Source organism: Cervus canadensis, chromosome 19 (genome assembly GCF_019320065.1).
Source record: "Cervus canadensis isolate Bull #8, Minnesota chromosome 19, ASM1932006v1, whole genome shotgun sequence".
Lineage (NCBI taxonomy): Eukaryota > Metazoa > Chordata > Mammalia > Artiodactyla > Cervidae > Cervus > Cervus canadensis.
Window position 1 is genome coordinate 4,950,317 of NC_057404.1, and position 14,666 is coordinate 4,964,982.

A 14,666-nucleotide genomic window follows, 5' to 3' on the forward strand; every position below is an offset into this window, starting at 1 on the left:
AGTTCACGGTTCATGTATTGCTGAAGCCTGGCTTGGAGAATTTTGAGCATCACTTTGCTAGCATGTGAGATGAGTGCAATTGTACGGCAGTTTGAGCATTCTTTGGGATGGAATAAAAACTGAGGAATGAGATCACAAGAGGACTGAGTGCAGATGGTTCTGTTTTAAATGTGAGCTCGGCCAAAAAGCTTGCCTGTTTTTGTCTAGCCACCTTCAGCTATAGGCACACAAGTCACGTGGGCAGAGCCGGTTTGATCAGCAGGTGCGTTTGCCCTGCTCCGAGTACAGCAAAGCAGGAGAGAGGAGACTGTGGTCACAGTCCAAGGGCAGGGAGGTCGCGATGGGATCAGCGGCCCGAGAGAAGCCCAGGCAACCTCCTGCGTCCTTCTCCCGAAACAAGCCCTGGCCCATCTTCTGCTCTCCATGTGGGTCCTCATGACGGGTGTGCACGTGCGTTTATCAGTTTTCAGAACAGTGAGAATCCTTACTATATTGTCTTTCCACGTTCGTTTATCATGGCAGCTTTAACCTGTCAGGTGATGTCCTTGTATCTTATCCCCCTTTTATAGCAAGCAAGAGTATTTCTTTTTCAAACTTCTGCAGGTCTAGAAGACAGTTGACTGCCATCTTTCCTGTTAAAATAGAGAGCATTTTAATTTTGCCGAATAATATAGATAAAATTCAGAATTTTTGTAGTTTTAGCATTTTATCATCTTCACCTTCTTTCTCTAGAGAAATTAATTATATCAACCAATTTACTCTGTTTGGACATAGGACACTCCTGCAAACTTCTGAGGAAGAACATGGGAATGATTGTTATAAATGAAGGCTCTCTTGATGTAAGTAAGATTATCTTTTTGAAAGACTTTTAGTAACTTACTTTGCGTTTTATATTCGGCTAACTGTTGAGATATTTTGTTTTCCTGGCTTGAAAGGTGCCTTATTACTGTCGTTCTGCTGGAACAAACGTGCACTGTTTTGAATCCACTGATGTAAACAGATGCGAGTTTTGTGTCTCTAACAGCTAAAAGAAATTGCTAAATGTTGTGAGACCCAAAAAAAAAAAAAGCTGCTTTACAAAAGTATTATGTCAAGAGATTGCTGAGTGACTACAGCTCCTTTGTATCTGCCTGAGTATTTTGTATATTTCAGTATTATTACATATTATATATGTAGTATTTCAGTATGAATATTTTGCTTCTTTTTTCAAAAAATGTGAAAGCTATTGAACAACACCAAATAGCCAACAGTCAGCCTTTTTTTTAAAGTCTGGAGTTCAGAGCTGAAATAGAAATTCCTAGTATGTCTGTTTTCATGACTATGATCGCATGAAGTTATAGTTGGAAAGGAGGGGAAAGATTATTTTAGGAGTATAATAGATAAAAGTTAACCCCCCAAAATGTAAGTCATGACCTGTAAATATTTTAAGGGAAAGATGACTATTTACAATTTAAGGTGGAAGACAGAACAGGAAAGGTGATATCCAGCTGCTTGAAATACCCATTGTGACGCAAAGAGCAGAGGAGGAAACCTGATAAGTAGGGATGTTGGAGAAGCTGAGAGGCCAGCTCTGTGGAAGGGATGGTGAAGAAGTAGATATTTAGAACTTGGGTATAGACAGCAAATTACATGTAAGAAGTACTTTGTTTCTGATTTTTAAACTGGAATCATGATCTCTTCTTTATTATTGTGCTTAAAACAAGCCTTGTGATGCACTTCCCTTTCTTGTGAAATCTTTGAGCCCCTTGTAGCCTGAGGAATAACATGAGTCTGCAATCATGGGACCTGCTTATGCCTCTAATTATTGGAGAAGTGCTTTTTGTGAACCAGGCTTTAATCCTAAAAACACAAACAAACAAATAAACAAAGCCAGCCCTCCAAAAGCTTACAAATATTAAGAGAAGTAAATTGCATACAAGTAATAATGCAGAACAAATAGGTAAGTAAGGTAGATAACTTGCTGTGAAAATATCATGAAGTTTAAGTAACTATTTGCAAAATAAGTGGCATTTAGTTACATAAAGGTGAGTAACACGTGAGTAACCGAGTCAGAGGAGCGGAAGCAGAAAGTTGGTGCGAGTCAGGTTCCTCTTTGGGGGCCTGAAGGAGGAGCATTAAACTTGAACACAAGATTATAATTTTTTAAGTATGTTTTGTTTGAATAAACCTAGGCGCAGAATGTAAAACTTTTCAAAGTTATGAAAAGAGAAAATACAGATGGTAAAAAGTGAATCTCTCGCCTTAATTTTTTTTCTTTTATTGAAGTATAGTTGATTATAATGTTGTGTTAATTTCCACTGTACAGTAAAATGACTCAGTTTTATATACATATATATGTGTGTATACACACACACACATATGTAATGTATGTATGTATATACATATGTATATGTGTGTGTGTGTGTGTGTATACTGTTTCATGTTCTTTTCCATTTTGGTTTATCGTGGGATATTGAATATGGTTCCCTGTGCTATATAGCAGGACCTTGTTGTTTATGGATCTCCCACCTTGTACCCAAGCTACTAGTTTATTACCTCCCTGGGGATGGCCACTGGTCCCAGTCATGTGTGTTCATCCAGAGCAGTTCTGCCGTATCTAAGGGATTTATGTGCATGCCAGTCGACACATCCTTTGTTGTTAAACACATATTACAGCATCCTGTCCACACTCCTTGATATTGCACTTTGCTTTTCTCACTTGATATATCTTAGCAGTTGTTTTATAATGGTCCGTATGAAGCTACCCAATTCGTTTTAACAGTGGGCACAGTGTTTATAAGGCACCCCTTAAAAAGGGATAGAGGGGGTTAAACCTGGAGAGGTAGTCTCAGGCCAACTGTGGAAAGCTAGGCCAGGTTTGAGACTTTGCCTTCATAGGCAAGGGGTGTGACTTCATCAGCCTCTTAAGAGAGGTGTAATGTATGGAAGCAGTTGGCGAGTTGGAAGGGTACAGACGGGGGACCAGGATAGGAGTCAGGGAAGAGGAAATGGGCACAGAGCCAGCGATGGGATGGAAAGTTCAGGGACACTTATCCCCACCGGGGTCCCTGGAAGACGAGCCATCCAAGGTGGTTCCAGAACTGGGCTGCAGTTGTTCACAACCTTGCAAAAACTTCAGTGTAAACGTTTCCATAATCGCTATAGACCTTTAGGCCTTTGTCAGCATCATAGGTTAAACGTGATGCACAGACTTTCTGACACTTGAAGGAAATCAGAAGTGGGACCTGTGAGACGGAAGTGAAAGCACGGTCGATCACATGCTGGATTTGACACACTTCCCCTTTTGTCTGGATTTCGGCGTTCACCTTACGTAGAGTGCAGGCATGGCTCCTTTTGTTTTCATCTGCTTCATTATTTTTCTCCAACTCTTGGATAAACACATCCAAATGTTCTTGAAGTGTTTTTAGTGTCAAATGATGTAAACAGTAATCTTGAGGAAAAAAAACAAAAAGAGAAAACTGAAATGCCGAAAATACTCTGTGCGCTGAATCTTGTATTGTTAAGACAGAGGCATTTATTTTCATTCTGAAGTTTCCAAGAAGGTAACTCAAAACTAATAGACACTTCAGAGGTTTTTGCACTTCCCGTTGGTACAGGAGCAAACATAAATGGCCTCCGGGGAACGCTCGTTTTCAAGGAGAGCAGGGACCCCGTCTGTCTGCTTTGGCTTGCGGTCTCTGCCAGTCTCCAGCAAGCTGTCTGACACACTGTTGTGTGCGTGCTCAGTCATGTCTGGCTCTTCGTGATCCCGCGGACTGTAGCCCACCAGGCTCCTCTGTCCATGGGATTCTCCAGGCAAGAATACTGGCTTGGGTTGCCATTCCCTTCTCCAGGGGATCTTCCTGACCCAGGGATCGAACCTGCATCTCCTGCATTGGCAGGCGGAGTCTTTACCACTGAGCCATAAATATGTGAGAAATGGGTTACTGAATAATGTTTAATTAAGGGCTCCCTTTTTTAAAAATTTGTATATCAGTTTTAGATGTGGTAGTAGCTGATCATATGTGATATTTAAAGAGCAAAGTGATTGGAAACGTCCTTAGCAATTTGTGTCCTTTGGGTGTGAAAAATCACAGGCAGACGCGATGGCTGAGCGGACTGACACTGATTCGCCCAGCATCAGACTGCCTCTGGTTCTCGCACTGGTGTCTGGAGGAGGCTTTTTCTCCCAGGCAGTTAAGTGGTGACTTTAAACAGATCTGGCTGTCTGGGGTCAGACCTGCTGCGGTGAGCTCATTTGCTTCTCAGCAGGAAAGGAAACCTCACTTTGCATCATAGCTCCTCCAGGTCTCATACAACCCACGGCTGAGATTTCAGGCAAATCATTAGGATGAATCCAGGCAAATCATCATTTTTCATTGCCATGGAAAAGAAAAGGATCCTCTGCGTTCACATTTGTACTGATAATAATAAAAGGGTTATCATTCCAACAGTACAAAGAATGATTAACATTCAGGTAATGAACTTAGAAACACACTGCCTTAGGAAATAACATAATAGGAAATAAATTGCAGGTGTGCAAAGTTTTGTCAGATCACAACTCTGATGAATGTACTCACATCACTCTGTACAGCAGCACGGTGGGTCAGGGCCCAGCTCTGCCCCGCCTGAGTGGCAGGCTCCGGACAAAATGAAATTAGAGAACTTCCCTAAGCCACTTGTCCTGCCTCTGAGGTAATGACAGTGTTACCCTTGGCATAGGACTGGTGTGGTTAGCACAGGGCACAGCACGTATGAAATGAATGTTACAAAACTTTGTAGAAAAATAGTCCATGTTAAAATCCTGCTCTGCAGACCTAATATGGAAGTCTGACTTTTCTGCCTCTGCACACTCCCAGCTTCTTTCCCAGAAGAGCAGCTCTCCCCGCAAGCATGATGCCTGGGTGCAGAGCCGGGGCTTCTCACTCAGTTACCTACCCAACTGTTGCCGGATGTTGCCAGTGTCAGCAAAAGAGGTTCTTAGGAAGCTTGATCATACGTTTTTAATTTAGAAAGTAAGGATTTTATAGATAAGCATCTTTAATTATCATGTAAAGTTGATCAAAATCTGTTAGATGTTTATAATAAGCAGGTAATTTAGGTAACATGTAACTTTTTATCATGTAACTTTGAGCCGTTTTATTAAGGGTTCTGATTATGATATTCTTATGAGACGTTTTCTTAAGGGTCTGCTAAAGCAAGAATTTTAAATTACTGGCTTGAAGAATATTGTGTACTTCTTCCCTAAGTCTACAGAAATGCCCAGAAATGACCCCATGAAATTCTCAGAAACCCCTTTGGCTTGATGACCGAGATCTTCTAGCGTCTCTTTTTTTTTATTTCTATTGGAGAACAGTTTTTTTTATAATGTGTGTTAGTTGTTGTTGTGCGGCAAAGTGAATCAGTTATTCACACACGTATATCCACCCTTTTTTGACTCTTTCCCATAAAGTCCACCAGAGAGTAGTCAGCAGTGTTCCCTGTGCTGTGTGGTAGGTCCTTCTTAGTTCTGTGTTTTATATATAGCAATGTATATATGTCAACTCCAATTTCCCAATTTATCCCCCAGCATCTCTTTTATACTTTTGGCTTACCATGAAGTAACTTGTTCAAAATATATCTGTTAAAACTGGAAACATCTAAAAATGTGAGCTAAGAACTCGGGAATCTCCCATTGTCTAATTAACATCTTTTAAAATGTAGTATAATGAGTTTATGTTATATTAAGGAGTGTAATGATCATAGTATTCAAATCCCCCATAGCATTCTAACTCTGTGAATCTCTGAAAACACTTCAGGTGACCCAGAATATTTTTTTAATGGATATTATCTAACTTTCTGTAAAAGGTAGAGAGAAAGTGAAGACTGTTTCATTGAGATGGCTCAAGATTTCACTACCCTCGTCTGGCAAGTCTGGGTAGGTGGAAGGAGCCATAATTTCTCAAGCCAGTAGCTCTGTAGGTGCCCAAATGATCTTTCTTGAGTTTCACATGATGTACTTGTAACCTTGACCTCTCCTCCTTCTAGCACCTCCTAGGACGGTTGTGGAATCTGTCCTGGGAGGCAGCGCTGGACCTTAAACTTGTTCTTATTGTTTCTTCCCCTCTTTTCTACTGTCTGGATTCCCTGGGAAATAAAAAGGGGCAGAGAGGAAAATTGCTCTATATTTATGGAATCAACAGGAATGATGGTTAAATGTGAATGTGAGGAATTTGGAGAAATAAATTTCCTCTACTCGGAGTCCAAAGGCTTCCAGTCTTCCGAAATTTAACTCCTGAGAAGCCCTGCCTGCCTCTCCTGCTGACCATCTGGGCGCAGTTGTTTCTGAGTGTCCGCTTCTGTTGACATTCACATTTAGCCTGGTGAGGGGTCAGTCCCCGATATACCAGAAGCAGATATGGATCCCAAAGAAAAACGCAGCTGTCTGACTGTGTGAAAAGGAAGCTCTGCTGCCTCTGCAGGGTTCTGTGCAAGGCTGATAGAGTCATAAGGAAACACTGGCTTATGTTTGAACTAAAGATTTTACAGGGACAATCACATTTACACCTGGTAACATTAGTAGGCAGATACCATTATGCCCGGGCTTCCCTTATGGCTCAGCTGCTAAAGAAACCTGGAGACCCAGGTTTGATCCCTGGGTTGGGGAGATCCCCTGGAGAAGGGAAAGGCTACCCACTCTAGTATTCTGGCCTGGAGAATTCCATGGACTGTATAGTCCATGGGGTCACAAAGAGTTGGACATGACTGAGCGACTTTAACTTCACTATTATGCGCAATCTTGAAAGTAAACTTGACCTCTGGTGCTAAGCAAACTCTGGAGGATGTATGTAAGTCATTGGATTCTGGAGTCTAAGCAAACAGAATTTTCTGGAACCTCAGTTTCCAGTGACACTTGTAAAACAAGAGTAATAATAATACCCATCTCTAGGGTGTTGTGGGGGTTAAACAAAACAATGCCTTTTAAATACAATGCCTAGCATTTAGTAAGCACAAAAGAACTATGAACCATTCTTGTGATCATCATTATTATTTCTTTTAACATCTTTATTCCCGAGGGTAGGGGGAGTTTCGTTTTGCCAAGTGCTATGAGAGGTGATTTTAAATAGCTGTCCCCCTCACTACTTAAATTTCTCTGCTTAATTTGCAAATATGAACTTAAGCCAGCCTAGGTTTGATTATGGATACCAGTGTTTTCTCTCACCCATACATTTTGCAGAAAATGAATTGTTAACCATGTTTGATATTAACAAGCATAAGAATATATATTTTTCAACACCATGGTAAAAGAAAGCCCTTTATAGGATTGCACATTTTTTTCTAGCTAAATTTGGTTTTATAACACCATGTAAGCTTCAAATATAACTTACACGCATTCATGACATAAATGGTAAAGTTGTCATCTGTACCCTTTTAAGCTCATCTTACATGTATTATGCAGACAAACCTTACTGTTTGGGAAACCAGTCACTGTTGAATGGCTTCTGAAAGAAATCCAGAATAAGCAAGTTATTGACTTGGCTCCAGAAAAAGAAGGGGAAAAAGGAGAATTGAGGCTACTTCAGGTTTTGTCTTGATATGTCCCATGAGTCTAATACAATACATTTTGTATTGCTTTGAAAAATAGTTCAGGCAGGTTTTAAACCACAGTGAATTTTCTTCCACTGCCAGCTTTGGACCTTTAGAATTGTGAATTCTCTGTTACCATTAGCAAAGTTGTTTCAGCTTTTTGGCCTGAAAGTGTTTAAGAGCTCAGGTTAACTTCTAAGGTGTTAATGTGTCCCTATCAGAAGCAAAGATATGTTTTTGTAACGTCCCATTGCAGGATGATCGTTCAGATGCTGTCTGGCACAGAGTTTGCTTCAGGTAGTGCTCAGTGAAGAAAGCGAACTTTGTTACATTTGAGAGAAATGCTTTAGTAAAAAAGAAAATGTAAACATTACAAAAAATGAAAATAACATGTGAACAAATAATCTGTTCTCTTTTCCTCTGATTTAAGATAGTGTCTGCCACAAACCCAAGTTTGTGGTTGAAAAAGTTCCATCAAGCCCATTGTTTGGTCTCAGAAAAACTAAATGTGTCCCCTTTTCTTAAACAAAATTCAGTAATCTTGGCTTGTGTGCAGATCCCAAAGTGAAGTTGTTCACAAATTCATAGTATTTCTGTTTTGAGAAATTCCTCCTCCCACAAGCTTGAATAGTCTTTTTCTCTCTTTTTTTAAATTTATTTTTGGCTAAACATCTGAGCTCTTTCAAGAGCTCTCTGAGACCTAGAATTACCGATAAATCCTTTCTAACCAGTCTACCCTCTCGCCATTTCCTCACAGCTTGTGGGCAGTTTTGAGGGGAACAGACTGCTGTGCCTTGGGACTTTTTTGCATCCCTGCCACCCATATCTTTTGATGAGTTATAAAATTGACAGTTTGCAGGAAGCTGTGTCCCAGGTGTGTCTGTATGCATTCGCCTCTGTTCCTTTTTTCATTTTTACTTTTTTAATTGGCATATCGTTGCTTTTTGCCTGCATTCCTACATGAATGATGATGTTTGTCTCAACTACAGATGGAGACTATGAGTTCACAGGATTAGCAAATGTGGGATCCTGAATTTTGACCGAGATGACTTTAATCCCAAAATTGTTTTTCCTTTTGTTTTTAAACAACCCTTCCTTCTCCAGAAATAACAGGGCCTTAGTCTCAGAAAAAAGCCTTCTGGGAGCGTGCCCCCCCGCCGCAGATTTTCCAACTTGTCTCTGCCTCCCTTCCTACTTACCACCAAGGCTCCAGAGCCGCTGGAAGGGGTGCTCTTCTGGGAATTGGCGGTGTTGGGGATCTTGTATTTATGAAATTTGCAAAAGACCCTATATTCCATTTTACTCTGACAGTTGTACGTAGAATTTTTTTCTAATGGATGTTGAAAATAATGGAAATGGTGTGCCTTTGGAATTTGCAGTGAGGAAGCACAGTAGGTAATGATTCCTCTGTATTCCTGCCTGAATTAATTCAAATCATTAGCGAAATGGGCCCCACCTTAGCTTTCTTTGTGGTTCTTGGTAAGAATTTCCCACAGACACCAGTTGTTACTTTCTCCAAACCGTTGATTTGGTAATTTGCTTATTTTCCCAAAAAAATGGTTGTATATTCTAAGCAGTCTCTTCTGGCTGAATTGAAGGCCATTCGAGAGACTGGATGTCGGCCCACCCAGTTCCTCCAGGACGCTTCCTCATGCACTTGAGTCACCGCCGCCGCTGGAGAATATTTAATACCAAACTCAAAATAAGTGTTTAGGAGGCTTTCAGTGGTGGTTTCAAATAATTACTATGAGGGCTTTGGTGAAAGCCTTTATCCACAGAACTGCTTAAATTATATAATTATACCCGCTGCCGCACCCTTCCTTCCTTTCCCGGGGTTTGTCTTTCTTTGCTCAATGCCTCCTTCCTACACTGCAAGACAGACTTGGACCCAGATTAGACACTTCTCAGCCTTTCTCTCTAGGGTACCCCAAACGAGACTGGATGCCTCACAAGGAATTATTTGCCTCATGGAACCTATCATAACCCCAAATCCCAAACCTCCGCCCAGGGGCCAAGAGCAATTTACCCAGCTCTACAACTTCCTCTTCCTACCTTCTTCCATCCTTTAACCTTTGACCTTTTCTCACATGGCATGACCCTGTTGGGAGATTGGACCATTTCCTCAATTACAGTGTTTTATATCTACACCTGCCCTGGAATGCTCTTATCTGCCTATCAGCAAGGCATGAGCAAGATTTTTTTGTTTCCCTTTCCATTATGTTTAGCAATATGTGTTGATTAAATTCATTCACTTGACTGTTTTCCACCAAGCTGTTTTAGAAGACCTCTTTGACCATATGTTTTTTTAATTTATTTGTTTTAATTGGAGGCTAATTACTTTACAGTATGGTGATGGTTTTTGCCATACATCGACATGAATCAGCCACGGGTGTACATGTGTCCCCCCATCCTGACCCCCCTCCCACCTCCCTCCCCACCCCACCCCTCTGGGTTGTCCCAGAGCACCAGCTTTGCGAGCCCTGCTTCATGCATCAAACTTGCACTGATCACCTATTTTACATACGGTAATATACATGTTTCCGTGCTGTTCTTTCAAAGCATCCCACCCTCCCCTTCTCCCACATACTCCATGATTTCACCTTCTGTCTGCCTTTACCCAGTTTGGAAAAATTACTTTATGTTGGTTTGATTCTATATGAATAGGTTTTTTGAAGGTTATGTTCTAATATAGCCTAGGAGTTTAGAAACACCAGATGTTTTGGTCAGAAACTGTCCAGGAGAGCTAGTGATCCTGACTGGGATAAATACTAAATGGACCAGTTGTATATAAATATACTTTCTCTTTACTCTCAGGTATATGATCTTTACAACGTACAGATCAGTACAGCGTACAGCCTGCAGTACATTAAATGTACAACGTACAGCCTGCGGTCAAGGAGTAGTTGATATATGTGTTGCATGGGGGTATATGGAACGTCCTGTGGTTCTCTGAATCAATAACACATTGTCAAAAAATAATACCCAGTGATTTATCTACATTGTTCTTATGGGAGTCATAACTTACTCTTTAAGAACATGCTAACCTTGTCCATACTTGTTATGGTCATAATGTATTATTAAGAATGTCCTTGGAATACTCTGTTAATTTGTAATTTTATGTTGTGAATACTCAGAGTGTAAAAACAGAGAAAGAATGAAACATTATTTGGCCATAAATTTATAAACACCCCATGTCTTAAATGGTGATGAGATAGGGCCACAAACCACCAAAACAGCTAATGAAATATGTCAGTTTACGATTCTTAGATCCTCTTATTTGACATCTTATGTTAATTGATAGTAGGTTTTAAAACTAAGTCGGTCACAAAAAAAAAAGAAAAAAAAAAACTAAGTAGGTCAACTAAGGTTTCCCCCTGCCAATGAATATTTATAAATCTGGTTTAAAAAATAATCAGTACCTAAGGAGCTAAGGTGATGGTGTTATTGCTGAAAAATGTGCCATCAAAGTGAGTCCTCAGTGTTTTCTTTATCGTTGTTTTCAGCCTACTATTTCTGAGGGTCCCATTTACACATAATTCTATTTACTCTGCATATATATATATATGTAACTCTATGTTCTTTATGGGAGCTTAAAGTCTAACATATATTTATGTGGTCATCTGCAAAAAACATAGATAGTAAGAGAGAAATGCCAATCAGTTTGTAACTTTCAATTTATTTTCTGCTCAAGAGTTATATCAGGAATTGAGAGATAAAGAAAATTGAGAGATAAAGGAAGCAGTCTAAGTTATAACTTTATAAATATTTGTCCTCCTACTCTCTACTGAGAGCCACATATCATATGGGAAGGGATAATGCTATCTTTTCTATGAGTGAGGGAAGACAGATTTCCAGATAGTTTTTACATAAAAGAAGTAGTAGCTAGTAGAGTTGAGTGTTAGTAATCAAAAAGTAGATTGAAATAAAATTGCTGTTAGGAGATTTCAAGAGGAAACTGAAGATCATCTCCGTAATATACCACTTGGATTGCACTGAGGTTATACGGTGATTGGCGAGGTGCAGAGTATTCATTCTTCATCATGTGTTGATAACCCTGTTAGATCTGATGTCAGAGGAAGGAAAAGAGCTAGTCTTTCTCAGATGTCACCTCTGAGCCAAGCACAGGACAGGACTCCTGAGTTAGCACATCTTGTCGCAACAATAACCCTATGGAAGAGACATTAACCCAATCTTATTTAAAAAAAAAAAAAAAGACTCAGAGAAATAGGCTGCCTACAGTGGGAGAGCAACGATTCAACCCGAGCCATTCTGATACCATACCGTTGCCTTCTGCATGCTGGGTCTTTTCAGGCATGTCTCTGCGACCCTATGGAGCGTAGCCCTCCAGGCCCCTCCATCCGTGGGATTCTCCAGGCAAGAATACTGGAGTGGGTTTCCATGCCCTCCTCCAGGGTCTCTTCCCAAACCAGGAATCAAACATATGTCTCTTAACGTCTCCTGCATTGGCAGTTGGGCTGTTTATCACCTGGGAAGCCCCGATTGCCTTCTAGAGTTAGTCAAATGAAGAAATAAATAAAGAGGTAGATTGGAATATACATGTACCCCTGGCAAAAAGTTTACTGATACACCATGAAATGAACTTGCCTGTGACATGTGCTGTGGGATGTAATCCTTTCCAGAACAGTGAGCCTATGTAGCCACCTGATCTAAAAGTACTTTGGAGTTGGTATTTTTACTTAAGTTAGTGGTTGAAACTATTCCTTATTTTTCACTTAGTTTTCTTCCTTTCACATCATTAAGGAACTTTTTTTCAAAATAAATATTTCCTTTCCAAGGAAGATGAAAAATGTTTGATTACCTTGTTTTCACCTTATAAGGTGAAACTACCAGTTTCACCACTGCAACGACCAGAAGTTGAGAAGTGCCTTGAGTTCTTAGCCACAGCGTATGTTTCATCTCCTGAAACTTAAGTTCTTTGCAATGTGGTTCCATTGTTTGCGTCAATGTCATCAGTGCCCAGAAGCACCATCCAAACCTTCATGGCCCTTCTTGACTTTCTCACTAAAGAAACTCCATTTTTTATGGTTACACATTTGTTGCTGGCTCGGGAAGGTCCCCTGGGGAAGGAAATGGCAACCCACTCCAGTACTCTTGCCTGGAAAATTCCACAGACAGAGGAGCCTAGCAGGCTACAGCCCGTGGGGTCACAAAGAGTCGGACGCGACTGAGCGACTCCTTCACTTCACTTGTCATACGCTGATGGCTGCCTTCTCTACGCTGATTGGGGAGTTGTGCATATCAGCTGACAAGTTCTAAAAAGTTATTTTACAGGGACTCAACCTCTGGCAAATTGTCTTATTTCATCAGAGTCCCCGTCTTGCTCAAAAAGATACTTTCCTATAATAGTATATTGACTTTTGCCCTTTTGGTGGAAAGTAAGTGAAAACCGAACTCGAAACCAGAGTTGCTGATACTAAAGTGAAAAGCACAGGCTTCATAAACCCAACCATTCTGACAGGGGTCAGGGTTGTGTGTCCTCCAAAAGTGATTCAACATCAGCCAAAATTCTATGCTTATTTCATTTACCTGGTGGTGAATTTCTGATAAAATTATGGTAAGCATAAGTTTACCATTTGACCTGCACACATTTAACAGTTTCCCAGGAAAATTACAGGTGCTGAGTTCTTATTTGTACTCAGACCCACACACCGACATATAGTTTGAACTAAATAAGTATATATGTATACTTTTTTCTTTTAACCTTTGCTGTTTGGCTTAGCCATGCTGATGACACCCTCTGGGATAAGATGAGTGATCACACGTTTCCTTCTGTCGCTGTAAGTAACTGCAGCTTGGAGCAGGGTGTGGGAGCCGTGACATTTAGGTGTTATATCTTAGACTGTGTGTAATCTTCACCTCATTTCTGCTGGTTAGACTGGAATAGAGTAGTCTTCTAGTCAAAGACAAGAGGCTTTCATTTTCCCCTGCTTAGGGATGTTGCCACATTCTCTACTAGGGTGTTCCCTGGATATGTTCCTAAGTAAGACTAACTGTCCTATAAACCCCTGAAAGGAATCAGAAAGAAAATCCAAACGCCAGAAGCTGAAAAGGGCCATTTTTATGCAGGTGCTTTCTGCAACATTACATTTGGGGCCATCAAAAACATAGTTCTTAGGTGGCCTAACATGTTCTTTGCACATCTGGCCTCTGGGTTCTTTAGTCTGTTCCAAGCAGAGTTTTTGCCAGAATGAAAATGACATCTTACATGCTAGGATACTTTCCAGACAAGTCAGGGCTTTCCGTTTATTTCACTGTAAAATTGTATTCTTTGTCTAGGGTGCCCGCTGTGATTTTTATCAAGGATTTCCTTGGCAAAGGTCATGTAAAAGTAATGTAAAAAAAAAAATTATCATAAAGCTGCCAGTCTCTGATTTCTTAAAAAATTATTTTATTTCATTGGAGGGAATGTTGTGGCTCAGAGTAGACCCTCTCAAAATATTCCAGACTGGCATATCAAATATTTTGAATTAAAGTTACTCTAGAAAAACCAAGCAATCCAAGAAAAACATTCTGACCCTCCTGTGTCTTTAGAAAGCAAGAAATAAATCTCCCGTTTGGAAGGTAGCCTCCCTGCTCCAGGAGACAGAGACATCCTTATCGCCAGAGATAGAAATTTAGGGCCAAAAAGGCTGTTTAAACACAACTTGTTACTTCCTCACTAATTTACTACCAAAGTTTAAACTTCTCTATCTTGTCAAGTCTTTATAAATTTATTGTTTCTTTTTCTAAAAAGCATAAAAGATGCATGCTTTGGCCACTTATTAGGTCCCATTTCTAGAGACCTCCATATATACTAATTAAATTTGAGGGTTTTTTCCCCACGTTAATCTCTCGTGCCAATTTAATTTTTAGACCAGCCAAAAGAACTCAAGAAAGAGAGGGTGGGAAATTCCCCCCACCATGTTAGGTATTATGTGAACATGTTATGTGTTGGACCAGGCAATACCCTGAAGATTCACATAGAAAGTTATTAGGGCCCTTTGGTCAGTTATCTTTTGTGAAAAATTCTGCTTGATCTAATTATCTGTCAAGCATCATTCTTTTCTTTTTTTTTTTTTTTTCTTTTTCAAGTATGTTTCTTATAAACCAAATACAAGTTG

The 14,666-nt window shown here is 40.2% G+C and overlaps 1 protein-coding gene across 3 annotated transcripts in view; it reads left to right on the forward strand.

Moving 5' to 3' along the window:
- Positions 1 to 14,666, forward strand: part of ATP8A1 (ATPase phospholipid transporting 8A1) — a 225,987-nt gene that overhangs the window by 129,774 nt on the left and 81,547 nt on the right. For all 3 annotated transcript variants that reach the window (XM_043438424.1, XM_043438425.1, XM_043438423.1), the window contains one exon: positions 775 to 839. In XM_043438424.1, coding sequence (XP_043294359.1) covers positions 775 to 839 — 65 coding nt within the window. The remainder of the gene's footprint in view (positions 1 to 774; positions 840 to 14,666) is intronic.